This window comes from Mauremys reevesii, linkage group 22 (genome assembly GCF_016161935.1).
Source record: "Mauremys reevesii isolate NIE-2019 linkage group 22, ASM1616193v1, whole genome shotgun sequence".
Taxonomy (NCBI): Eukaryota; Metazoa; Chordata; order Testudines; family Geoemydidae; genus Mauremys; species Mauremys reevesii.
Window position 1 is genome coordinate 9,843,163 of NC_052644.1, and position 25,497 is coordinate 9,868,659.

Sequence of the window (25,497 nt, forward strand, 5' to 3'; positions counted from 1 at the left end):
GCTCATTCTGGTATTCCCTAACTTGAGAGAGCTTCACTTTGCAGCCTTTTAGTCCTCTGTGCATTTCCTAATGTTTATAGCTTGCTTTACTGAGGAGAACAGTCTTTATGACAGAAGGCTGGGTTATTTTTGTGTGTGCGTGATGTCTCCATTGTTTATCTGGTCAGTGTCACTAGTGTGCGCTTTACAAGACAGAGAAAGTAAGGACACTCCCTGATACAAAGCCCCTATGATCTAAAGGAGACTGACATATACAAAGAAAGCAGGAGATGTAAGAACTAGGACGTTCTTTCTTTCTTTTGATGAATCATCATTTATTTATTATGAATTATTATTATGATTGAAGAAAGGGTGGTGGATTGGGGAACTTGTGTGGTGAGGAGGTTCTATGCAGAAGTTTCCATTGTTTGGCACATGCAGCTGATCTGAAGTGCCGCGCAGTGCTGGGTTTTGGGTAGCAAGCCTCTCACAATGGCAATGAGCCTTTTCAAAACTCTGATGCAATCTTCTCTTGATGCTCATCATCTCTGGTGGACTTTAACCTTAGGCTCATCTCAAGCTCTTTCCACCTGTGGAATGCTCTCTGGTGATTTGCTGCCTTCCTGTGGCATACCACATTTCTAGCCAGATGTTTCCAGTCCTTTGTTCCTGTAGAATGCAATGTGGCTGGAACATTAGACTGGAGGAGTTTGCAACAAAACCAGTATGCAGCATTCTGGGTTTTTGAGTACCTAAGCCACGGCCTCTCCACTTCGTCACCATTGAGGATTTCACACCAGGAATGTGTTGGACGGAAACTTCTATTTTCATTGTCTTTGGGGAAGATGACGTTTTTCACTTGCTGTGGCCCATGCAGTACAAGGAAGTCCCTCAGGCTACTGCTCAAGTGGGTCCACAGTCCTGGATCATCTAGATTTAAGGAACTAAACTCAGTAGCAGCTGTTTCTTGTGCCTCCACCACACTCCTCTCTGATCTACACTTTTCTTCAGGAATGTGCATGGTTACATCCATTTGAGATGGAGACATGGATGCTGCAGTAGCTGCCAGGTCACCTGCACTCTGACTAACTGGAAGATCAGACATCTCCTCACCACTCACATCCTCACTGGGGCCGGAAGGCTCCCCGTGAACATTTGTGTCTCTGTATCTCTGGAGAGCTCCTTCCTGCTTAGACAGAAAAGCTTCCTTTGCTTGCTTTCTTTTTCTAAATGCTGCCCCAGAGGGGAGTTTTCTTCTTTCACTCATGACTGCTGTTCTGTGCCAGCTAGAGTGGCTCTCAACACTCAGTTGAAGGGGACAAATCAGCAGGCTGGTAGCAGGGCCTGAGGGAGGGAAGATCTCAGCCTCTTAAGGGCCTAACTGGCTCCTACTACTTCAGTTGACTGTCTGTTCTCCTCAAGCGGGTTCAGGGAAGCAGCAGGAAACAGGAAGCTCCCTGACAAGCTGGTGTTAATCAGTCCAGGCTCCTGGAGGTGCTTGGGAGGTACATAAGAGGCTCCTCCTCTCTCTCTTGGACCATTCAGTAGCCCCATGAAAACATCCCAGCTGTGGACAGAGGCAGCAGAAACCGATTCCCCAAGTTCAAGACCCTTCTGCAATCCAAGGAAACAGCCCGGGTTGTCTGGAGCGCAGGATTTGGCCCATGGTGACTGCAGACCCAGACCCTGCCCCTGCTGCACAGCGACTCCTGGGACCCCTCTAACCCATCAGCACTCGGCTCTCCCGCATTCTGCTGAGCGGCTGAGATCTGGGGGAACAGAAACCCTTTGTTAGAGATGGAAAATCTCCTCCCAGGAACACTCTGTCAATGGCTGCCAGACGCCGTCCCTGTGAAACCCCAAATGTGCAGCCCCTCGGATTCCCACAGGGGAGATCTCAGCTCATTCACTTGTCACCCTTGGCCGCAGTCTCTGACAGGGGGAATGGAGAGGGTTTTTTTGCCAATGGTCCCTTTTACAGCGTGCAAAATGGGAGGAGGTTTGGCCTTGTGATGTGAGGCCTGGGTCTGGAATGGGGTGTGGTCTAGTGAGTGGAGCTGGATTTGTTGACAGTGAGCGAGAGGGGCTTGTGCCAAAGGACCCTGGGTCAATCCTCACCAATTCCTGTGATGTCTACACGTGGCCACAATTTTACTTACCTCTCAATGTAGCTTATTTAGCCCATTCCTGGACACACGTGTTACATCTGCTGCTGGCCACCCCTGAGATGTAGGTCCTTCATCCACACAAGGACATGGCACATCAAGATCAATCCAGCAGCTCCCATCCGGTCTTCACCTCCGCAATGGAGGGCGAGCTGTAACCTGACCAGAGAAAGACAGGGTGGTGTTCTTCAGGGGAATCTGCTGGAGCTCCTGCATCCCCTGCTCCACCTCACACCCCGACACACTAAGGGTTTTCCAAAGATAACACTACTCTTGGATAAACAAAGCAGCTGAGATGAGGTCAGTGTGGGTGGATTTACTGAGCAGACTGGTTCTAATGGAAAAACAGATTTCTCCCCTGCTGTAGGGAGATTCCCACAGGAAAGGTCTCGGATGGTGGGGTTCGAAGCAATGCAAACCCCCAGCCCCTTGAACGGCAGGAAATCAGGACTCAGGGAGTTAAGGGGTGTCTCTGTCCTGCTGGGGGGAGCAGACCTGGAGAGCAGAAAGAGCACTAGTGGCATTGTAGGAAAGCCAGTGACTTCTACCTGTGAATGTGGCTGAAGCTTCTGGCAGACATTAGAGTCCCAGATCCTTACACCTCCTTTGGGGATCCTTTTCCTAGGAATAAAATAAGGACACCACACAGAGAATGACAGCTGAATCCAGGGAAAAGGCATGATCTCAGCCAGGCTACATACTAGGAACCCAATTTTTTCCCCAAGAGCCACAATTACCCAGATGAGGGTTTCTTCCCCATTGGATTTCAGGTTATTTACTCACAGTATTCATTTGTTTGCTTTGCCGGGGCTCCACTATCTGCAACGGTTCATTGGTTTTAGTAACAATCTTTCAGTTTTTGCTTCTGTTTCCTCTTCTTACAGGGTAGCATCTGCTTAGCGCTTTTTTTTTTAAATCAATTCAAACCAAACTCCTGATCCTACATTGAAGCGGAAGGTTTCTGAGAATTTGGCTGCAGAACTTTAGTGTCTGCATATTTCAGTCACTATTATTTATTCAGGTGCAGGTCTGATGCAATCTGCACCCCCAAGAATGCCCATATGACGCACGGGGGGGCCTGTTAAAAGAGAAAAAGAGAGTAGATTAAAAGGTGGGGAAATCAACCAATGCATCAGCCCTTCTCTGCATCATTAAAGCACCAGACATGGGAGCGAAACAGGTTAAAAATCCCCATGGTTCTTTCCCACTAGACAGACGTCCAGAAAGAAAAAGGCCTTGAGCCAATTATTTCCTTACACTTGGAAGGGGTGAAATTCAGCCCTGTGCAGACAGCCAGGGCAAGGTCTGTGCATCACAGCGGGGTTAAGTGGCACTTCACTGCCCAGGTGCTGGGAGACATCAGTGGCAGTTTTCCTCCTGGATTGGAACAGCCGGCTGGAATCCTGTGAGATACAGAGCAGAGAGAGGTTAGGGCCAAAATGTTCACCTCAGAGGCTGAGCTTCTGCAGACTTTTGGCATGTTCCCATCTGAGGAGGAGGATTTTGGCCAGCCCCAGCTCAGAGCTTTCAGTCACTTCAACCAGTGATTCTCTGGCACAGTTGATCTAAAGCAGCTGAACTTTTCAGGCCTTGCCCCCATCTCCGACCCCCCTCGCACATGGCATTGCCCTCTAACAGCCCTGTCCCTTCTCTCGATCCCTGCCAAGCCCAAATACAGAGCCTAGCCCACGCCCCTCCTGTCTTAGACCCTCTCCTCACACGATCCTCCCCTACCTTTGACAGACTGATCCCGGTGCCCTTTACCCAGCTCCTGGAGAAATCATGGCTCCTCAGGACAGCCTGGGAGTGGGTGGTTCCAACCTCTGTGTGGGGTGCGTGGTTTTCCGTCTAAGCATCACTGAGAGCCAGCACGTCTCGATTTCACAGGACGAGTGAAGTCTAGGAAGCACTGCACTTCTTGAGGCCTTCCAACTTCGCCCCATTTATGAATGGCTTCCACCTTATTTGGATCAATCGTAACATTTTCTGGGAAGAGGATGTACCCCAAAACTCTGTGGAGAGTTGGCTGGAGGTTCCGCTTTTCCAATTCTGTGTTGAGACCATGCTGCCGAAACCTCTCCAGGTTCGGATGTGCTGCGTGTGCTGCTCTGGGTTCTCCAAAAAGAGACGTATGTCACCCGAATAGATGACACTGTCCCCAAATACATAACTGATGAAGTGTTGCAAGGTCAGGGGACCATTAGTTAGCTCAAATAGCATATCAGACTGTTAAAATGTCCATTGTGTGTTTTGAAATCTGTCTTCCATTTGTCTCTTGCCCAAACGAGCCTTAGAATCATAGAATCTCAGGGTTGGAAGGGACCTCAGGAGGTCATCTAGTCCAACCCCCTGCTCAAAGCAGGACCAAACCTAACTAAATCAAAAGCTTTGCTAAAGTCCAGAAATAGCACATCCACTGCTTTCCCCTCATCCACAGAGCTGGTTATCTCATCATAGAAGGCAATTAGGTTAGTCAGGCATGATTTGCCCTTGGTGAATCCATGCTGACTGTTCCTGATCACTTTCCCCTCCTTTAAGTGATTCAGAATTGATTCAGGATTCCCTTATGATGAGGTTCAACAAGGACAAGTGCAGAGTCCTGCACTTTGGACGGAAGAATCCCATGCACTGCTACAGACTAGGGACCGAATGGCTGGGCAGCAGTTCTGCGGAAAAGGACCTAGGGGTTACGGTGGATGAAAAGCTGAATATGAGTCAACAGTGTGCCCTTGTTGCCAAGAAGGCTAATGGCATTTTGGGTTGTATAAGTGAAATCCTTGCTTAGATTGGAAATCCTTGCAGATGAAGGTTGATGAAACCCTTTGCAGATTTCCTGTGAGCCAACAATTGTGGGATTCACAGCAGAGGGTAATGGTTTCAAATGATCACTTTGTTCAGGAGCTGATTGTCTAAAGAGAGGCGTAGCAGAGTCCCACATTTCTTCTTCTCCAAAAGAGCCTGCTCTTAGGACTGGTTTTCATGACTGTATGCAGGGTGATCCACTAATTCTGGTCCCAACAATGCATAAATACAGGGAAAAGCAACTTTCAACCAAGGTGGTAGGTCAATAGCACAGTCATAGACCCGGTCCAGAGGTAATGAGTCCACATTTCTTTCCACGTTATCCATGTAATCTTGGTATTTACCATTAATCAAACCCCTTGACCCTCCCAAGCCCTACCCGTTGACCCCTTAGTCCCTCCCACCTGTCACCGAAAGTCCCGCCCCATGGGGGTTTTTAACTCCAGGGTCAAGGTGGCCACATGACTGGAAGCAAGGTGTGTCATGTGACCCCTCTAAGAACTCCTCCCACCACTCTCTACCAATCAGGATGGGTTTCATCCCAGAAGGACCACCCTGAGAGGAGATTTGACCAATCAGGGTGAGTTCGGAGGTGGGGTGACCCATCCAGAAGTGGGTCGAGTGACCCCTCTAAGAACTCCTCCGACCGCCATCTACCAATTAGGATGGGTTTGACCCAATAGGACTGCCCTAAGAGGAGATTTTGACCAATCAGGGAGAATTCCGGGGCAGGGTGACCCGTCCGGAAGTGGGCCGTATGACCCCACTAAGAACTTCTCCCAAGGCCCTCTGCCAATCAGAGTGCAGCACCATTACCCCATAAGTCCCTGCACCGGACAGATGAGGCCATCTCTTACCAAGGACACATGGTTTAGAAATCATGGGAAGGCTGCTGAGAGGCAACCTGGACTCCTTTACCATCCCCGTGAGAACTTCAGACTGTCTTCATCCCGAGGGTGACCATCCGCGGAGAAAGCGCTACATCAGCGACAGTGCCGAGGAGGAGGAGGGAGCGACTGAGGGGAGCCCTTCGGCCCAGCCATTGATGGATAAACCGGAACCAGAACCCCAAACCCAACTGCTTGTGAGACACCCCAATGAGCATGGTGGCCTCTCTTTGTCCACCCCCTTAGAGGTGGAATGCGATTGAGGCTCAGGGGTGTCACCGGTGGAGAAGGTGAACAGAAAAGACATCACACAGGTAAATGAATGTTTAAGAAGCAATCGCTTCTTAACGGGTAAGGAACTGGGGGTTGTGTAAATCTAAAAACAAGCAGTGGGCTGCTTACACTGTTTCTGTTCTGAAAATCTCTCAACAGCTCGACAATGCCTTTCTAGACGGCCTGGAAGCCCTGGACAGCGTTGCATCAAGCAGGGAAGATGAACCGGGCCCACCTTGGTTTTGCTCAACGCCGATACAAATTGTTGAAGAGGACTCTGAGGATGATGGCCATGAGGTGTTTCGGAGGAGGCTTGGCATAGAACTAACTGGGCCAGTGCCACATTGTGAGCGTAAAAAAGTCACGCTGACTATTGTACACGTTGCTGTTTATGCTGCCCTTAAGCACTGCCTGAGGGAAAAGCTTTGTGAAGATTGCGAGGGCTGTGTCATAGATGCGCCAGGTCAACAGCCCCATGACTGAGTGTCTTGGACTTCAGTGGATATAAACCACAAGCTCTGGGGCCTATGTGCTGAGCTGGGTTTGGAAAGCTGATTAAACACCGTTATTGCCAGAGGTTCTGCTGTGCGATGTCTGTGCCTAAGCCAAGAACATTTAGCGCAAGGGGGGACCTTGATCAATGCTGTGCAATTGAGTGGAGCCCCTGACTGTGTTTTAAAGAAAATAACCTGCTGACAGCTCGAGTGGAAAAATTGCAGGCACCTTCTGGTTCATTTTCTTTAAAACACTGTCAGGGTCTCCACTCACTTGCACAGCATTTCTCCAGTTATGGCAATCGTGAACAAGGACGTGTGTATCATGAATTGTGGTTTTTTTGCTATAAAACCTGTGAAAAATCTCTATTCAGGGGTAAGCCAGTTCGCTGGTCCCTACCCCCCCCCCATGCTTGTAATAAAGGGGCCTCGTGTGATTCTGATCCAAACATAACGCGGGGTCATTTTTCCACGACATGGCGTGATATTGACCGTCTAGTCTGCACAAAAAGTTACAGATCCCTGCTTAAGGAAAAGACTATTTGTAAGGAATCTAAAAGGATTCAGCTAGAGAATGGTGAGGGGACAAACATGTGATAGAAAACTTGGCAGCTGTAAATTAAAAAAAAAAACCTATTGAAAAGGGCTTTGTGACTATCTCTGTTTCTGTTCGAAGGCATTTGGCCCTTAAGTGAGCTAAATGTGTTAATGAAGCATCTTGGTTTGGTTTCAAGGAGCTGTATGTCTTTTAAATAAAAAAAACTTCAGTTATTACACAGTTTGTATAGAGATTTGGCGATAATAGTCATTAACATTTTGGCTTGTTCTTTAACCTGAAGGCCCAAACACACATGGGGGGGAACGGGACAAGCATGTGCCTGCAACACATGATCCCTTAGTGAAATGGAACTCTTTTGCAACTAGCTTTTAAAAGCATCGGGGGGAGGGGTGTTATTGAAAAGTATATGGAGGCAAACTTGGTTTGGTGTGTTTCTAAAGCTGCTGACTTGTGTGTGAGAGGGGTCTGGGCAAGGCATAGGTGTAGGGTTTTAAAAGTACTTGGTTTGTTTCAAACCAACAGGGTTTTTTTTCCCGTGCAAAATATGGTTTAAAATGGATTTTAAAAGCAGTTTGGTTTTTATTCTGCAAAATGAGATGTATTTTAAAAAAATGTTTTTGAGGTTTTTGTTGTTGTTTGTTTGTTGTTTTTTGTTTTATGTTTTAAGTGGCAGAAATAAACTCAAAACCCGTGTTTGTCGTACAGCATGAACTGCATAATTTGGTTTAAAGCTGTGACTTTTTAAACAGAACCCCCCCCTAATGAATATTTAATTTTTAAGTTTACAAGATGATTTCCTGTGTTTTATAATAATGCTGTTTGCTCCACAGTACGGTGGAAACATGAGAGATCCTTAGAGCAGAGGGAAAACAAGCTCAGAAGAAAAGGGAACGAGACAGCTGAAAGGGAAAATTCACCAGCATCAGTGACTGATGGATGGATGAAGCCCAGTAAATATATTTTGCTTATTGGTTGGGTTGTTCTGTGAGGTTTTGTATTTGAAGTGAATACATGGGTGTGGGTGAGAAAGATGGTAAAGTTCAGTTTTGTGAAATGGTTCCCCCCACCCCCGATAGGCACGGGCAACTTTTCTGATAATGCTTAGTCAGCGCTACAAGGACACCTCCTCCAGAACCGCCAAAGAGCCAGGAATCTGCTTGGAGACCTTTAACAACGCAAAGCAGCACAAGAGCAGATGACGCATCCGGGCAGTCCAAACCTCATATCTGCCAAACCCAAGGGCAAAACAAGACTCTGGTAAACAACAACCACAACTCCAGTTCCTCAGCGGCCACTGCCACAGCAAACCCTGAATAAACACCCACATTCACAAACCCGGAGCATGCGCTCGAGGGGCTCTGAACATGCGCAGAACCACACACATTCACAAACCTGGAGCATGCGCTCGAGGGGCTCTGAACGTGCGCAGAACCACACACATTCACAACCCCAGAGCATGTGCTCTAGGGGTTGTGAATAAAACACCAAGGACTGACAAACCATTCTCCCCAAACCATAATCTCATCACCGCTCCCCTATATTATAGTATTTGGCAACAGTTTGATGGTTCATTCAGAAAACTGATGGACGCTGTGTCCCCGGAGGGCGGGGTGGGGGGTGGGCTAAAAGAACGGAATTCTAAAGAGAGTTGGGAAAAATCTGACGCTTCGCTCAGAACACTGGCGACCTCTGTATCCTCAGGGTGCCTAACGACTGACCGCAACTCGCTTACTGGATGCTGAAACGAGTCTGTTCTTCAAAGAACCGACTGAGCCGAATACGAAATGGCTAAACCTTACAGTGCCGAGCTTCAAAGGTGCCTAATGTACGTGAAGCCAAGCGATGCGGAGAAAGTGAAAATCAGTCTGTTTCTAGCAGAACAGGGACAGAATGTAACTGCAACCCCCCAGAAACACCAAAGAGCTCAGAGTCTGTTGCTCAGCAGGTGCTGGATAACACGAAGAAGTGTTCTAAGAAACATGCATTCGTATTGCTAAAGAAGCTGGGCCAGGCTACAATTCTCTCTTCATGGAACGATAAAGGGGCTTTTGTGTACAAAGGCTCTGTGGTTAATGGTTCTAACATGCTCGACTTAGTCCGGGCCGTGACCCAGATGCGCTCTGTTCCTAGCAGACATGGACCTTAAAGATGGGATGTCTATGAATGTCATGGCGGAACGGAACGTACCACCTTCCATCATGGGCACTGCGGCCAAGAGATCTCTGTGGAATGTCTCACAACCTCGACCGTCACTTAATCCAGAGGTGAAAGTAAGCCAGTACAGGCCAGTACGGAGTACCAGCCAGAGCCAGTACGCAGTGCCGGACCGCACCGGCTTCCTCGGCAGGGATTGAAAGGGCTCAGAGCTCCGGCAGCTGTAGGGAGCCCAGAGCCCTTTAAATTCCCCTCGCTGCTCCAGCAGCTGGGCTGGGGCCAGGATTTAAAGGGCTCACAGCAGGGGTGAAAGTAACTTCCAGGACTTACCGGTACTGCCGGAATCCTGAAGGGCGTGGCCTCAACAGGAAGAGGCAGGGCCTCAAGATTTAATGATCCTGGAGCATCGGCTGTGGCTGGGAGCCCCAGGGTCTTTAAATCAACCCTGGGCTCAGGGGCAAATTAAAGGGCCCAGGGCTCAGGCCACCACGGAGCCCCGAGCCCTTTAAATTCCCCCCGCAGGTCCTGCAGCCGAATTCGGGTGTGGATTTAAAGGGCCCGGAGCTCCCACGGCTGTGGGGAGCACCGAGCCCTTTAAATCTGGCCCCAGCCCGGCTGCCAGAGCTGCAGGGGAAAATTAAAGGGCTCTGGGCTCCCTGCAGCCACCAGAGCTCTGAGCCATTCAAATCCCTGCTGAGGAAGCCAGTGCGGTCCGGCACGGCATATTGGCTCTTCCTGGTACGCCATACTGGACCATAATGGCTTATTTTCATCTCTGCTTCAGAGATCCCACGGCTGCGGGGAGCCCAGAGCCCTTTAATTTCCCCCCGCAGATCTGGCAGCTGGGCTGGGGCCATCCCACGCCTGCGGGAATCCCAGAGACTTTTAAATACCCCCTGCAGCTCTGGAAGCCAGGCTGGGACTGCGAATTAAAGGGCTCAGAGCTCACGTGGCTACAGGGAGCCCAGAGCCCTTTAAATTCCCCCTCAGCTCTGGCAGCCGGGTTCGGGTGTGGATTTAAAGGGCCCGGAGCTGCCACGGCTGCGGGGAGCCAGAGGATTGCCGGGCTGGGGCCGGTCTTTGAAGGGACTGGAGCTCCTGCCGCTGCAGGGAGCACCGAGCTTTTTAATTCCCAGCCCCAGCCTGGCTGCCGGAGCTGCGGTGGGAGGAGTGGAGGGATTTAAAGGGCTCTGGGCTCCCCGCAGCTGCCGGAGCTCTGAGCCCGTTAAATCCCCGCTGAGGAAGCTGGTGCGGTCTGGCAAAGCGTACTGGCTCTTGCCGCTACGCCATACTGGCCCATACCGGCTTACTTTCATCTCTGGCTCAGAACTCCTACGGCTGCAGGGAGCCCAGAGCCCTTTAAATTACCCCCGCAGCTCCAGAAGCTGGGCTGGGGCCGGGAATTAAAGGACTTAGAGCTCCGGCGGTTGCTGGGATCCCAGAGCCCATTAAATCTCCCCCCTCCTCCCCACACAGCTCCAGCAGCTGGGCTGGGGCAGGGATTTAATGGGCTCAGCATTCCCCGTGGCTGCATAGATCCCAGAGCCCTTTAATTCCCCTCCACGCAGCTCCAGCACCCAGGCTGGGGCAGGGAATTAAAGGGCTGAGAGCTCTCTGCAGCGGCAAAAGCTCCGGGCCCTTTAAATCCTGGCTCCAGCCGGGTAAGGCTCAGGCTCCCCACACCCATGGAAGCTCCGGGCCCTTTAAATCCACACTCGAACCCGGCTGCCAGAGCTGTGGGGGGAATTCAAAGGCCCTGGGGCTCCCAGCCACAGCCGATGCTCCAGGACCTTTCAATCTTGAGAGGCCCGCCTCTTCCAGTTGAGGCCACACCCCCTCAGGACTCCGGCAGTAGCGGGAAGTCCTGGAAGTTACTTTCACCCCTGACTTAATCATTCCTTTACCTGTGTTCACCTTGTGCGGCGGTGACTCCCCCGACCCGCAGTCGCATTCCACCTCTAAGGGGGTGGACAAAGAGAGGCCACCATGCTTATTGGGGTGTCTCACAAGCAGTTGGGTTTTGGGTTCGGGTTCCGGTGTATCCATCAATGGCTGGGCCAAAGGGCTCCCCTCGGTCACTCCCTCCTCCTCCTCGGCACTGTCGTTGATGTAGCGCTTTCTCCGCGGATGGCCAAAGACCCTTTGGGTGAAGACAGAGTCCGAAGTTCTCACGGGGGTGGTGAAGGAGTCCAGGTTTCCTCTCAGCAGCTTTCCCACGATTTCTAAACCATGTGTCTTTGGTGAGAGATGGCCTCGTCCGTCCAACGCTGGGACTTATGAGGTGATGGTGCTGCACCCTGATTGGCAGAGGGCCCTGGAAGGAGTTCTTAGTGGGGTCATACGTCCCACTCCCGGACAGGTCACCCTGCCCCAGAACTCGCCCTGATTGGTCAGAATCCCCTCTGGGGGTGGTCCTGTCAGGACAAAACCGATCCTAATTGGTTGAGGGCAGTGAGAGGAGTTCTTAGAGGGGTCACAAGACGCACGTCGGGATGGGTCATCCTCCCACCCCAGAGCTCGCCCTGATTGGTCAAATCTCCTCTTGGGGTGGTCCTTCCGGGAGGAAACCCATCCTGATTGGTAGAGGGTGGTGGGAGGAGTTCTTAGAGGGGTCACATGACACACCTGGCTTCCAGTCATGTGGCCGCCTTGACCACGAAGTACTACCCCCAAGGGGTGGGACTACCGGTGAGAGGTGGGGGGGACTAAGGGGTCATGGGGCAGGATTAGGGTTTGATTAATGGTGGGGCCTGTCTACTGCTGCCGGGTGTTGAGTATGTGCAGGCAGAACCGGAGCCAGTGTCCATGTCCAGGCCGGAGGTCGAAGCCGGGTGGTCGGAAGTACAAGCCAAAGTCCATATTCACACAAAGGTCGAAGCCATGTAGTGGAAATCGGAGAGGTTGGGGAAGATCAGGAGGAGGAGGAAGAGGCGGCAATGCTGTGGAGCCAGCGGGTGGAGGGCCTGGAGCGAGGCTAGAGAAAGGCAAGGAGAATACTGAGCCGGGGTTCATAACCCAGATCTGGAGCCAAGAAGGGTCACACCAAAGTCAGAGCCAGAGCCCGGAGTCAAGAGCCCAGCCAGAGTCAACAGCGAAGAAACTTGAGGGAAGGACAGGGCAGGGCAGGGCAGGGCAGGTCATGGTGGTACATGCCGGAGGGAATGAGAATGACTTACTGGAGCCCTGGAGACCCCTCATCGGGGGACTCCCTTCCTAGCAATAACAGAAGGACAGCAGGGTGACAAAGATGTCTCTGAGCCTGGGGTCCAAGCCAAGGGGAGCTCCCATCCAGGTTGTGTGCCAGGACCCCGTCACCCTCCCTGTTCATTTCACACTCACAGAGCCCCTAGCCGGAGGGGAGAATAAAGGGCAGAAGCGAAGGTGGCCCTGGGGGAAAGGCTCTAGGCTGGGACCCAGTCCACTTCCCAGATCTATACCCAGGATTGTGTGACTAGGCCCAAAGCCCTTCCTCTGCGTCTCAGTTCCCACCTGCCAGATGGGGAGGATCCTCCCCTGCCTCAGGGTGTTCGGGGGGAGTTTCATTCCTGGCTGGGAAGGGTTCAGATACCAGGTGGGTGGATTGGGCCCCAGGTGGGGGATGGTCAGACATTCGCTGCATCAGGGGTGACAAGGGCCAGGGGAAGGTCTGAGCAGTGATGACGGGGGAGGGGCTCCATGTCAGGCCACCCCTCCCAGACTGCAATGGCTATTGAGCAAAACCCCTGCTTCTGCGGCTGCTCTCACTTCTGGGCCAGCCCCACAGCCTGATTCTTCCGAACCAGTATCTGGCCTGGCCCCAGTTCCAGGGGTCGGGGTGGGGCAGGGTGTCCAAAGCGAGGTGCTCGGCCTTGGTTTCTCTCAGTGCTGCGAGGTCTATGGCCGCTCCCCCCAGCCCTTCCCCCCAGGCAAAGTGAGACAGAGCAGTACCTGCGGCAGGGGGTGGGAGCTGGTCATGCAAAGAGGGGGGGGGTCTTCAAGGCTGCCCCACGGAGCACAGCCCCTGCAGTGCGTCGGGCACCTGGCAGAAGACCCTGATGTTAAATAGTTGCACTAGGATGTTGGCTGTAATCTCCCCCTGTTGATTAATCACAGACTCCGATGCCCATGAGAACGAAGGGTATTAACGGCACCGGGAGCCAGCAACATTTCCTCCCCACGTCTGAGGGACGGATTCCCCCGCCCAACCCCTGAGATGAAATCTTCCCTCTTCTCTAGTGACTTCCATCCCCTCTCCCACCATTGTGGAATGAACTCCTTCCCCCACTCCTCTCAGTCCCCCTGAGAGCTGTTCTACCTCCCAACCCATCTGGGGATTCAGCTCCGCTCCCCAGAGTCCCCTCAGCCACCCTTGCCCCCTCCAGCTGAGGGGCTGGGAGGCTTTGGGCAGTAGTGCCGTGGGGTGAGAGGAAGTGGACACCTTTCCCCAGGGATCCCCATGTCCTTAACGTGACGCCATGGGCAGTGGCTCTGGTGAATGAGGCACTTAAGCAGCCTCTGCTGACTGACTCCTCCAGTTCTCCCAGAGCAGGTGGGGGCTGCGATAACATGATACCAGAGCTCTAGGAACCAGCCTGAGGCCTGGAGGGGGATAAAAGGCTCACACAGGTGGCTAGGGGAGTTGGCAGGTCCTAGCATGAGCAATGGCAGTGTGTCAGGTTGATGTGACTCCTGTTAGGAAATAGCCTTGCTGGAGAGCTGGGTCTGCCCTGCTTTGAGCTGCTCAGGGGACAAGCTGGCACCGACCAATGGCACCTGCCTGGGTTCACCCTCTCCTTGCTCCCTGGTCAGCGCATGGGGATGGGATGGGAGTGATTTTCAATGGCCTGGAGGTGAAAGGCCCTGGGGGTCTCTCTCCAGGTGACCCCTCTTTGGTTACCTCATCGTCTAGAAGCCGGCCAGCTTCCCCCAAGATGGAATAGGTCAGCACCAGGCCAGCCTGGCTGACATGGAGGAGGGGGTGGTGGATGGCCACCAGGCCCGCCTGGAAGAAACTGCTCTTCTGGTCTTCGGTGAATATTTCTCCGAAGACCTAAAACCAAAAGAACCAGAGCACTTGCAATGGCCCAGAACCAGGCTCCAAATCCCTCTAATGTCTCACAAGGTGGAGAAGAGTCCTTGGGCAGCCAACCTTTGGGGTCCCATGGACCAGGAACCCCCTTCAGTAGGAGGCTGCAGGCACTGAGGCCTCAAATAGCTCTTTCTGGAGCAGGATTCACCGCAGGTGCCATGAGATGCTGGGAATGTGTCTGCGCGCTCTGGAACCCAGCTCACACAGACAACACAGGACCCCTGCTGCTCCCAGCAGTGATAGCTCCTGCAGCTCACCCGCTAGAGGTTCGGGGTCTTTTAGATCTGGTTCATTCCCACGCCTCACCCCATGGACGTTCCCAGGAGCCTCACATTCTCTGTGGAAATAAGGAGCAGGCTCACTGCAACGGGAAACAGTGCCACACCTGAGCTGCTGCAATGCACCGGCGGAGAGTCCTTACCTCTCCCACCCTGGCCAGGTTTCTATACCCCAGGCGCTCGGGGTCATGGAGCCCGTCCCGGCACCACAAGTCAGGTGCCTCTCTGGTGTTGAGCCCTGGGGGAGAAAGACACACCCATTGGGGAGGTTTGGCCTTCCGCTTTCAGTGCCTGTTTCCTTCTGGGTGCACACTGGCCAGGCTCCTCGTGGCATCCACAGCCCAATGGAATCGCAGGGTCCATGCCAGGCGGGTTAGTACCAAAAGGGGGATTTGTTTCGGCCATCACAGTAATCATGTGACCCTTACGGTCATTGTGCTCTGGGAGTGGGTGCCTGTTCATGGGGGTGTCTAATACTGAGAACCCCCCACACCCATTGAAGTCAGGATCTGGCCCTGGCTACCCAACTGGTGACACCCTACAAGCTTTGTATCCGTCCCCTGTGGTGCCTGCTCCTGCCCCTGCCCTCAGGATGGGCTCTTTCCCTCCATGTGTCTCAAGAGCTCCGTTCCTGTCCCCTCACGAGCTGGCTTCCCCATATGGGGGTGGGCTGATTTCCCTGGGCTGGGGGACAGAGCCGGGCTCTGAGATAAAGCAGCCAATTTCCCTGGAACTTTCACACTCATCTCCCTACTTCAGAGAGACGGGGAGAGAAAGAGTCACCATCTAAGCTGGGGTTGGCCTCAGAGGAGGGGGCTTCTTTTTGTAGGGTCCCACTGCCCAGCATAGGAAGTGTCCAAGGAGGGGCCTTGTTTCTATTGGGGTTCCTCTTCCCCACTACAGTGGGTCTAAGCAGAGAGGCTTTAGTTCTACATGCATCCCATTGGCCAGCTGGAGCTAGTCTCCCAGAGGCTCGTTTCCATGGGGTCCCATTGCCCAGCTGGGTTTCTTACCCCTCTTCTGAAGCAGGAGCCAGTAAAGCCAATAGATCCCACCCCTGGCTTGCCGACTGATGTCACTGGCTGGGTGGGATATCCAGAGACCCAGCTGTAGCACAAATTCGCCTGCCTTGGAGAAGGTGGAGGAGCTCTGGTGGAAGGAGGAGGAGAGGGGAATCCATCACCATTCTCCCTTCAGCTCCCCAGCGCCCCTGGACCTGAGCTCTGCTCCCACCCCTTGTAGGAGGCGCTGGGGGAGAGGAGCGAGAGCCCTCTTCCTCTCTGCCCCCAAGGGAGCTCGGAGCAAAGGGAGCAGGGCAAGGGCCCTCGCTGAGCACTCGCTGCCTCGCTGCTCCAGAATAACAAGGGCCCTGAGGCCAGGCACGACCCTGCCAGCCAGCGGCCTATGGAACGCAGTCCCTTACGGACTCAGGGCGGATCAATTAGCCAGGGGATGATTCACTTGACTCTGCAGGACACTGGGGTCAGAGGTCACTTACGTCAAATCCAGGCAGGGAGGTGGCGAATTCGAGCAGGGCCGCGCTGGTCTGTACGGCCCTGGCTCTCTCCTGGGTGTTATTTGACAGGAGAGAGCGATGGATGTGCTGCGGGAGAAGGAGGCAGGGGAGGGTCAGCGGGCAGGCGTACATGCTCTACAAACCAGCCTCTCCCCCTCCCCAAGGGGCTGAGACTTTGTGCTCAGGCTGGAGTAGCCGAGCCCTGGCCGCAGAGCTTGAAAAGGGGGTTCGTGACACTGCCCACGTCTTGCTGGGCACAAGCTCCTTGTCTCTCCAGGCTGGGACAATGGTCAGTCGTGGGGCTGGTCTATTTGCACTGAACCCCTGATCCATGAACAGCACGTCAGGATCAAGGCACATGCCATGGGCCCCAGACCCCAGCTGCAAAGGCCTTGGTAGGATGGATGGAACGGCCATGAGGACAGCCCCTCCGGGAACTGCAGTGTCCCTAGGACACAAGAGCTGATTCCCTGACACTCCTCCTGTATCTCAGGGTCTCCCTAGAGAGGAGCCAGTGACTTTTCTCTGAGGTCCATGTCCTGCATCTCACAGAGGTTTCAGTCTCTCAGGCCCCAGCCAGGCCTGGTGCTCACTGTTAGTGCTTAATGCATCCGTGCAGAGCTGTGGCTGACAGTCCCAGCTCCTTCCCCCTGCACTGGCAGCTCTGGGAAAGTGTGACCGGCTGAGTCCAAGCTGGGAGGACACAATGGAAACGTGGCTTTTCTAGTCTCTCCTTTGCTGCCCTTCCACGGGGTTCAGGGGCAATTCCACCCCAGACCGTCCCATTCTACTCACCTCCAGGAGGTGCTGCAGCTTCTCCATGGTGGGGGTCTCCGTCAGCAGGCCCCTGAGCAGGATGTCCAGGCTCTGAGAATAGTTGTTGTACAGAGCCTGCAAGAAAAGGGAGCATCCGTCAGTCATGGGACATGGGGCTACACCAATCAGAGGACAATTAGGAGGATTCTCTGGGAGCCCTGGCAAGACTCAAAAGGCACATCCTGGTTTCTCCCATTCACATCACTCCAGGGACACTTAGCAAGAGTTCATGGCCGGATGCCTGCTGCTTCATCAACCCTTGCTCTTAGCAGTTCTCTGTGCAGGGCCTGGTACCCAGCAGACTATGGACCAGACAAACTGCAATGGGTGGGAGGTAGGATCTCTGGGAGAGTCCAGGCAGGAGATGAGAGAATGAGGAGAGGAGGGAAGGCTGGGATCAGCCATGGAGGGGTAACGCAATCCCCTCTGGAGGGAAGGGCCCCCCTGCCAGTTTGTCCCGGGCCTGTTTCCAGCTCTGCTCACCCCTCCCCTATTCTCAGCAGCTCCATCGAAGTGAGAGAGCAGGGACCAGAGCCTGCTCCTGGGCCAGAGAAATAGGATCAGGACCTACCCGGAAGTGTGTGGTGTCCTGCCCAGTGCCCAGGGTGTACATCCTGTTCAGAAGAGCCCGCAGGAGGCGAGATTCTAGCTCCAGGGCAAGCGGTGGCTTCAGTTTGCTGGCAGGAGAGAGGAGTCCATGTTACGCTTTGCAGCACCAGCGTGGCGCTGGCACTGCCATGGCCATGACCCCCTCCCCCACAGTGATCCCTTCCCTACGGCCGCTGTAATGTTCCTGGAGTGAAATCAACCTCCCAGCTCCCGCCTGCTCTGCTGGGGGATGGGAACAGCCACAGCCCAGGGGAACCTAGACGGGGGAGGAGCTGTGACTCCCGGCTCTGGGCCCGGTCAGCACCAGGGTTAGGGCAGCTGGACGGGAGCGTCCTGGTACCTGAGGCTGTAAACTGCGGCCATGGAGCTGGGCATGATGGAGCTTGGCTCTGACAGACCAGGGAGATTTTCAATCAGCTCCTGGGAGACCCCAAGGAAACAAAACTGCATGTGAGACTCAGGCCCTGCAGACGCACTGGCACTTCCCCGGGAGGAGCCCCAAGTGCTCTTCAGAAACAGCCAGTGTCACCCCACCCCCAACCAGCTGGGCCCCCCCATTCCTCCCATCCATCAAACTTCCTTCCCCCTCTCCCCCCACAACTCCACCCTCCCCTCCCCCACTGCCAGCTCCCCAGCAGTGTCACAATTCTCCCCTTCCCTGCTCCCCAGCGCTCCGCCCCAGGACCCCCCGTCTTCTGCTTCCTACTCCGGCCCCACTAATGCTTCCTCCCATGTCTGGCTCCCTCGCCCCAGGGCCGAGCACGGGGTCCCACTCACCGCAATGCTCTCCACTAAGGCCGCTTTGGAGACCGGGGGCTCCAGGGTGTCCCGCCCCTGCTTCTGTGCCGAGAAGCAGAGACGCGGCACAGCGTGGAGGAAGCGGAGCTGTTCAGCCCTGTCCGCCACCAGCTAGGAGTGGGGTGGGGGGAGAGAGAGAGAAAGCCTGTTACATAGGGACCTCCCCGCCCAACCCACACCAGCTCCAGGGCTCAGGAGCTCCATGGGTTGGACAGGGAAAGCCGCCCCCTTCCCCAAACCAGTGTCGCCCTGCATAGACATGGGGTTGGAACTGGGACAGTGTGTGCGGGGACCTTGGCCTGTGTGGGACAAATGTCCCCACTTTGGGGTGCCAGATAACAGAGGAGATGTGTCCCCCCATTGGGGGTGAGGGATTCTCTGGGACAAGGCCCCCCTGCCTGGGTGGGGATGGAACAAGGAGCAGGACAGACTGGGTGGCAGCGCAGCTGGGGGATTTTTGTACCTCAGCTCCGCCCTGGAGGTGCTGCTGGATCACCATGATGGGGGACAAATCCTCCTCCTCCTCTTCTTCCTCCTCTTCTTCTTCCTCCTCCTCCGCCCACGACACCTGGGCACTGGGGGTGTCTGCACCAGGGTGGGAAGGAGAAAGTTTAATCCCTTCTGCTGCTGGGGGGATGCAGTGGACAGAGAAGGCTCCATGTTTCCCCTTTTTCTGTAAGGAGGCCCATGGCGGCGAGGGCACCACCCTGCCCCTCCCAGAGACGCCCTCAGCCCCATCAGCCTCAGGGCCCCATGGCAGTCAACCCCCCCCCCAACATGATCAGGGGAGGCTGGAGCTCCCCAACTCCGCCCAGCATCCCCTGCCTTGGGGCGTGGCTGTGCCACCCCCACTGGTGTTAGTGGGGCTCACATGGGTCAGTCCCGGCGCCTTGGCGAGCCGATGGGCACAGGGTGTTACTACTCCCCCATCGCCCCAGTCCTCCTCCCTTTCCCCTGGGTCTCCCCTCACCTCCAAAGAGGGAGCCTAGAAGCTCAGGGCTGCCAGACCCCACGGAGGAGCTGCTGGCCCCGCAGGAGTACGCGGAGCTGCTGGTGTTTGTCGCGCCGCAGTCACTCAACTCCTGCTCTGGGCTGGCAGGAGGCTCCTCGATGGCCAGGGTGGGGCTGGCAGGAGGCTCCTTGGTGGCCAGGGTGGGGCTGGCCAGAGGCTCCTTGGTGGTCAGAGAGGCTCCTCGGGGGAGCCTGGCGGGAGGCTCCTCGGGGGCCAGGGTCGGGCTGGCGCAGGGCCCTTCAGTTACCATGGTGGTGGACGGCTCCTGCTGGGCCCTGGGGCGCAGCTCCTGGCTCCTTGGCTTCCTGCGAAGGAAGCCCCAGAGCTGCCTTCTCCGGCTCCTGCCCTCTCCTGGCTCTCTCCTCCATAGCTGAACACTGGGCCACCTCCATTTCGGCCCAGAAGGTGCCTCAGGGTCAGCTAGGGGAGCTGCTGTCTTCCTCCTCCTGCAGCAGGCGATGCAGCTCCTCTCTTCCCCCTGGCCACGAGCCTCTTCCCCACCCGCGGGGACAGAGGGGCCGCTCTCCTCCTGGGAAGGCTGGCTGATGGTTACTGCTGGCTTTGGAGCCACCTGCCTAGCCTTCCTCCTCAGGATCCTCCTTATTCTCTCCATCCTGGAACTGAGTGGGGAGCAGCCATGAGTCTGGCTTCAAAGCAGCCTCTCATTAAGGAGCCTGCCTGCTCCCCTGCCCACCTCCCCTCTGCTGAGGCAATTTCTCCTTCCGACACATCCCACCCCAGGGCACAGGATCCCTCAATCTGGGGAATAAACCCTGATAAGGGACGGGCTGGGAGCCCTAGTGGTGGCATATTCCTGGCTTCCTTCACCCTCCTCCTCCATCTCCTGCACCCAGGTGGCCTGCAAAAGGTGCCGCACAATGCCCTGCCAGCAGGGCAAGGGTTGAAAACAGGAGATCAAAAGTGGCTGTGAAAACAATACAATGCCACTAGCGGAAAACTCCCTTCCAGAGCTGGGAAGTGCCAGCAGGACTCTGTTCCCAGTCTCCCTGGCTCCCAGTGTAACCTGTTGTAGTGACTGACGGATTTGCTCCTTGTCCCCCATCCAAAGCCAATAACACATCTCTGGGTTGGCAAGCATGAGTTAGACCTTCTCAGCACCCCTCTGTTTCCCGCAGCCCTCAGGTGTTCCTTGCATTACGGTGGCTTGGATGGTAACAGGACTGGAATTTGTTACTAGCTCACTGGGTGGTTCTAGCCAATGAGGGTCTCAGTCTAGCCTCAGAGGCCCACACCCCCAGACACTACAGGTCAGGGTGGATTGATTTCATTCCAAATGGTTTGTAGTTGTATTTTTGAGTTATTTTCCTAAGGAGAGATTGATTCTCATGAAATTCTTCGTGGTGGCCGATGACAGAACACAGAGCAATGGTCTCAAGTTGCACTGTGAAAGGCTTAGCTTGGCTATTAGGAAAGACTAGTTCATTAGGAGGGTGGTGAAGCCCTGGAATGGGTTACCTAGGGAGGTGGTGGAATCTCCATCCTTACAAGTTTTTAAAGGTCAGCTTGACAAAGCCCTGGCTGGGATGATGAAGTTGGGGTTGGTTCTGCTTTGAACAGGCTGGTGGACTAGATACCTCCTGAGGTCTGTTTCAGCCCTAGTCTTCTATGATTCTAGGAATAGGGATCCATTCAAACATGTTGACTTGCTGGTTTTGCAAGATACATACAAACAAAAAGGTTGACTGAACCATTTGTTTGCATTTCAAACAAACTGAGGTAAAGAAGTATCTCTAGGTCGTGCACTGAACTGATTGTTCCTGCTCAAAATGTCCTTCCAGATTTTAGAAGTAGTAGCTCACATCTCCTCCTCTCTAGCGTTTATTCTTATATTACAAGGGGAAAAGAAGCCTTCATCCTTTTTCAACTCCCAATCAGTTTCTTACATTTGAATGAAGTAGCTGCCTCAACTGAAATGAAGAAAATATTCTTTCCGCACCTGCAGAAGAGGCTAGTGCTGCCAAAATCTGGCTGAGTGTTTCAATAACTTCTGGACCCCCAGGTGCTTAGGCAATGACTTCCAACAGGTCAGTGGTTTGACTTCCTCTGACACTTGGCAGCAAACATGGACTTCTTCATATATGTATTTATTTAAATTACTTTAATAGGCTGGAGCAACTATAGGCCTTAATATCGCTTGTCATAGTTTCACATTTTATACTTGATAGGTTTAAAAAAAACCCTCTCAATTTAAATTTAAAAAACTCAGATTAAATAAACAAAAATCTCTTTGGGGGGTTTTGGGTTGTGAAAAAGCCATTGATTGGTCTTGTCCTTGATTTTAGAAGAACTACTTCATCTGAGAGAATCAGAAGCTGCTTGTATTCTATTCAAGGAGAGGAGGCAGCAAAATTCATCCTATCAGTAATTTGTTGGGCCTTATTTCCTCAGTCTTGTGGCTCTTCTGTGAAGCCGCTCTGATTTATCAGCATCTGTCTCAAATTGTGGACACCAGAAATGGACACAATATTCCAGGCGTGGTTGCCCCAGTGCCCAGTACAGAGATATCGAACCTCTCTAGCTCTACCTGAGAATCTGCTAGGACAGAGTCCCCTATCTCATACATAGAGCCAGTGGTGAGCTGGAGCCGGTTCGCAGCGGTTCGCAGGAACCGGTTGTTAAATGTAGAAGGCCTTTTAGAACCGGTTGTTCTGGGACATCCAGTTCTATAAGGGCTTTATTTAACAAACGCTCCCGCACTCCGCCCCGGTCCCAGCTCACTTCCCCCTCCTTTCCTGAATGCTCCGCCCCCCTTCTCCTTCTCCTCCCTCTCCCCTGCTTCCCGCGAATCAGATGTTCACGTGAAGCCTGAAACAAGCAGCAGGCAGGAAGCTAAGCTGGGGCGCGGGGGGAGGGGAGGTGCGGCCAGCTCAGCGGCTCCCTCCAGCCCAACTCCTGGTGCGGCCGAGCAGCCCCAGCCTGGTCCGGCCAAGCACCCCTAGCCCTATCCTGTCCCAGCCCAAGCCGAGGGTCCCCAGCTTCGGCCCCATGGCTCCAGCCCGGCCCCCACGGCTCCGGTGCTGGGCCTGGCCCCCACGGCTCCGGCACTGGTCCTGCCCCCATGGCTCCGGCACCGGTCCCAGCCCCCGTGGCGCCGCAGCCAGTCCCTGCTCGGCCCCGCGGTGCCAGCTCTGGCCCCGCGGCACTGGTGCCGGTCCCGGCCCGGGTGTGCAGTTGTGGTTCCGGCTCCGGTGCTGTGGCTCCAGCTCCGGCATCATGGCGCTGGTGCCGGTCCTGGCCCATCCAGGTCCCGTGGCTGTGGCTCTGGCCCTGCAGCGCCGGTGCTGGTCCCCGCCCAGGCCCGCGGTTGCGCCTCCGGATCAGGCCTGCGGATCTGGGTCTGGCACCGGTCCAGGTCCCGGCTGGGGCCCCGTGGATCCAGCGCCAGTGCTGGTCCTGGCCCAGTCCCGCGGATACGGCGCCGGCCCAGCGGTTGCAGCTGCGGCCCCGCGACACCGCTGCCGGTCCCGGCCCAGGCCCGCAGTTGCGGCTCCAGTGACGGTCCGGCCCTGTGGTTGCGGCTCCGGCCCCGCGGCGCTGGTTCCGGTCCCGACCCGGGCCTTGGTTGCGCCTCCGTCTTGGGCCCCGCAGATCCAGATCCAGCACTGGTGCTGGTCCCGGCGGGGACCCCGCAGATCCGGCGCCGGTGCTGGTCCTGGCCCGGTCCCACGGCTGCGGCACTGGCACCAGTGCTGGTCAGAGCCCGGCCCTGTGGTTGTGGCTCCAACACCACGGTTGCAGCTCTGGTCCCGCGGCGCTGGCGCCGGTCCCGGTCCCGGTCCTGGCCTTGCCCAAACCCGCGGTTGTGGCTCCAGCCCCGTGGCACCGCTGCTGGTCCCAGCCCGGGCCTGCGGTTCTGGCTCCAGTTCCGGGCCCGCGGTTGCGGCTCTGGTGCTGGTCCCGGCCCGTGTCTGCGGTTGTGGCACTGGCACCAGTGCGATCACAGCCCGGCCCCACGGTTGCGGGTCCGGTCCCGTGGCGCTGGTGCCGGTCCCAGCTGGGGCCCCGTGGATCCGGCGCCGGTCCTGGTCCCGGCCCGGTCCCATGGTTGCAGCACTGGTGCCAGTGCCGATCACAGCCTGTCCCCACGATTGGGGCTCCGGCCCCGTGGATGCGGGTCCGGTCCCGTAGCGCTGGTGCCGGTCCCGGCCCCGGCCCGGCCCAACCCCGCGGTTGTGGCTCTGGCCCCGTGGCACCGCTGCCAGTCCCGGCCCGGGCCCGCGGTTGCGACTCTGGTGCCGGTCCCAGCCCAGCCCCACCCGGCCCTGCAGTTGCAGCTCCGGCCCCGCAGTGCTGGTCCCAGCCCGGCCTGACACCGCAGTTGTGGCTCTGGCCCCACGGCACCGGTTTCGGTCCCGGTTGCGGCCCGGCCTGACCCCCGCGGTTGTGGCTCCGGCCTCACCCCACACTGAGCTTTTCACAGAGGCATCGGTTGTGAAACAATTCAGTCTCCTAATGTGCCCTCTATTTCACCGGCTATGAAATTTCACACACTTTGCACCATATGAAGCCCAATTGCTTGTAAGTCCCTAAAAGGCACCTTCCAGAATGACAGGCAGTTGTGACGTGAGGACACCAGGAAACAGAGACTCCACCTCTCCCCTGGGTCATTTCTTCCAGTGGCTAGTCTCCCTCACTGTCATCATTACATTGGAAATTGACAACCTCTGATAAGGGCCAAATGTATGACAATCTTTTAAATAATTTAAATAGAAGAGAAAAAATAACATCAAGTAGAACATGTTCACTGCCAAGTTTTTCAGACAGTCACACCACTCATGTGATAGCTAAGGCCCTGGAAGCCAAGTTAGCTGAAATGCTAACCCAGCTTTGGACAGCAGTAGCTTCCTTGAAAGGTGCAGAAAATATTGTCTTCTTTTCAGTTAATTCAAATAGTTCAGTTCCATCGACTAGTTGGTTGAAATTCAAGAAAGCCACTGGGAATTCACAAAACAGGCAAACTTGTTTTCCTCCTTCAATCTATGCATAAAAACTAGGGGATAGATCTACTGTATCATCAATCTCGAAACACATGGAGACAAGAATGTATCATTTCACTTCACTAACCACGCATCAAATTGCCTTTGTTTAAGAAATCAGTTCGTTTGAAATGCAAAACATTTTTATACAACTTCTTTCTTATGCTTCTCTTTCTAGCTCTGACATGAGCTTGCTGCGTGACCAAAGAGAGGTCACTTCTTTTCTCTTTCCCTCGGTATCATGGGAGATGGAGAAAATTCTCTCAGTCCTAGCAGGAGAGAGATTTGAGCAAGTCAGGCATGTTAGGGCCCTTGTGCTCTAAAGGACAATGGGCGATTGTTGTTTGGGGCAAGAATCCCGATGGATTTGTTACTTGTCCCCCAACCAAAGCCAATAACACATCTCTGTATTTTCAGTCATGAGTTAGACATTCTCAGCACCCCTCTGTCTCCCGCAGCCCTCAGGTGTTCCTTGGATTAGGGAGGCTTGGATGCCAAGAGACCTGGAATTATTTTACTGGCTTCCTGGGTGTTACTAGCCCATGAGGGTCTCAGTCTGGCCTGCAAGGCCTACACTCCCAGACACTAAAGATCAGGATGGGTTGATTTCACTCAAAGTTTTTTGTAGTTGCATTTTGGAATTATTTTCCTAATGAAAGATTGAGTCTCATGAAATCTTCGAGCTGGCAGATGACAGAACAAGGAGAAATGCTCTCAAGTTGCAGTGTGGAAGGCTTGGATAGTAGGAAAACCTTTTTCACTAGGAGGGTGGTGATGCCTTTGAATCTGCTAGGATAAAGTCCCCTATCTTGTATTTAGAGACTATATTTTTTCTTACCTTCTACACAGATGACAATGTCTTTGAAAAAAATCCACACGGGAATGACAAACGCACGCACAGAATGTCCTCTACAGCAACTGTCTCTTGGTCCTCAGTGAGAGACCGCGAGCTGGAGGCTTGCTGCAGCAAGGCTACAGGGCTCTCCGAGGTTCCCCCTGCCCCGCATCCCTGTCCTGCCTGGCTGTTGCCAAGGGAGCTCTGTGAGGTCACAGACGCCTCATCATCTTTGCCCAATAGGCTGAGTTCCTG

At 54.5% G+C, this 25,497-nt stretch overlaps 2 protein-coding genes and 1 long non-coding RNA gene across 5 annotated transcripts; all 3 read right to left on the reverse strand.

The window, feature by feature from the left end:
• Positions 1 to 2,146: 2,146 nt before the first annotated feature.
• On the reverse strand, positions 2,147 to 3,445 carry LOC120388955. Its single transcript, XR_005590688.1, has 4 exons — positions 3,402 to 3,445; positions 2,928 to 3,222; positions 2,693 to 2,765; positions 2,147 to 2,303 (listed from the first exon to the last, which is right to left on the reverse strand). It is a non-coding gene; the product is annotated as an uncharacterized LOC120388955 (long non-coding RNA).
• Positions 3,446 to 11,766: 8,321 nt separating this feature from the next.
• LOC120388755 lies at positions 11,767 to 19,422 on the reverse strand. Of its 3 annotated transcripts, none has more exons than XM_039510820.1 (9): positions 19,369 to 19,422; positions 17,563 to 17,668; positions 16,971 to 17,066; positions 16,158 to 16,262; positions 15,673 to 15,808; positions 14,803 to 14,897; positions 14,190 to 14,342; positions 13,241 to 13,388; positions 11,767 to 12,287 (listed from the first exon to the last, which is right to left on the reverse strand). In XM_039510820.1, the coding sequence occupies exons 2-8, from the start codon at positions 17,602 to 17,604 to the stop codon at positions 13,287 to 13,289; spliced, it is 729 nt and encodes a 242-aa protein (XP_039366754.1). In that variant the 5' UTR covers positions 17,605 to 17,668; positions 19,369 to 19,422; the 3' UTR covers positions 11,767 to 12,287; positions 13,241 to 13,286. The 3 variants fall into 3 exon arrangements, with proteins under 3 accessions (XP_039366754.1, XP_039366752.1, XP_039366753.1); XM_039510818.1 differs by lacking the exon at positions 19,369 to 19,422 and adding an exon at positions 17,941 to 18,007; XM_039510819.1 differs by lacking the exons at positions 13,241 to 13,388; positions 19,369 to 19,422 and adding an exon at positions 17,941 to 18,007.
• On the reverse strand, positions 18,303 to 25,368 carry LOC120388839. Its single transcript, XM_039510932.1, has 3 exons — positions 25,246 to 25,368; positions 19,412 to 20,030; positions 18,303 to 18,509 (listed from the first exon to the last, which is right to left on the reverse strand). The coding sequence occupies exons 2-3, from the start codon at positions 20,021 to 20,023 to the stop codon at positions 18,303 to 18,305; spliced, it is 819 nt and encodes a 272-aa protein (XP_039366866.1). The 5' UTR covers positions 20,024 to 20,030; positions 25,246 to 25,368.
• Positions 25,369 to 25,497: the final 129 nt, after the last annotated feature.

Bases quoted from the DNA above. Each gene is read 5' to 3' on its own strand.
- LOC120388755 (XM_039510818.1), bottom strand. From the start codon at position 17,975: ATGCCCAGCTCCATGGCCGCAGTTTACAGCCTCAG. The intron at 17,669-17,940 runs GTACCAGGACGC...CTCTCCTGCCAG, and splicing joins GCCGCAGTTTACAGCCTCAG to CAAACTGAAGCCACCGCTTG. The intron at 14,898-15,672 runs GTAAGAAACCCA...TTTCTCCCCCAG, and splicing joins GCTCCTGCTTCAGAAGAGGG to GGCTCAACACCAGAGAGGCA.
- LOC120388839 (XM_039510932.1), bottom strand. From the start codon at position 20,023: ATGGAGAGAATAAGGAGGATCCTGAGGAGGAAGGCTAGGCAGGTGGCT. The intron at 18,510-19,411 runs GTGGGGTCTGGC...CCCCACTCCTAG, and splicing joins GCGGGGCCAGCAGCTCCTCC to CTGGTGGCGGACAGGGCTGA.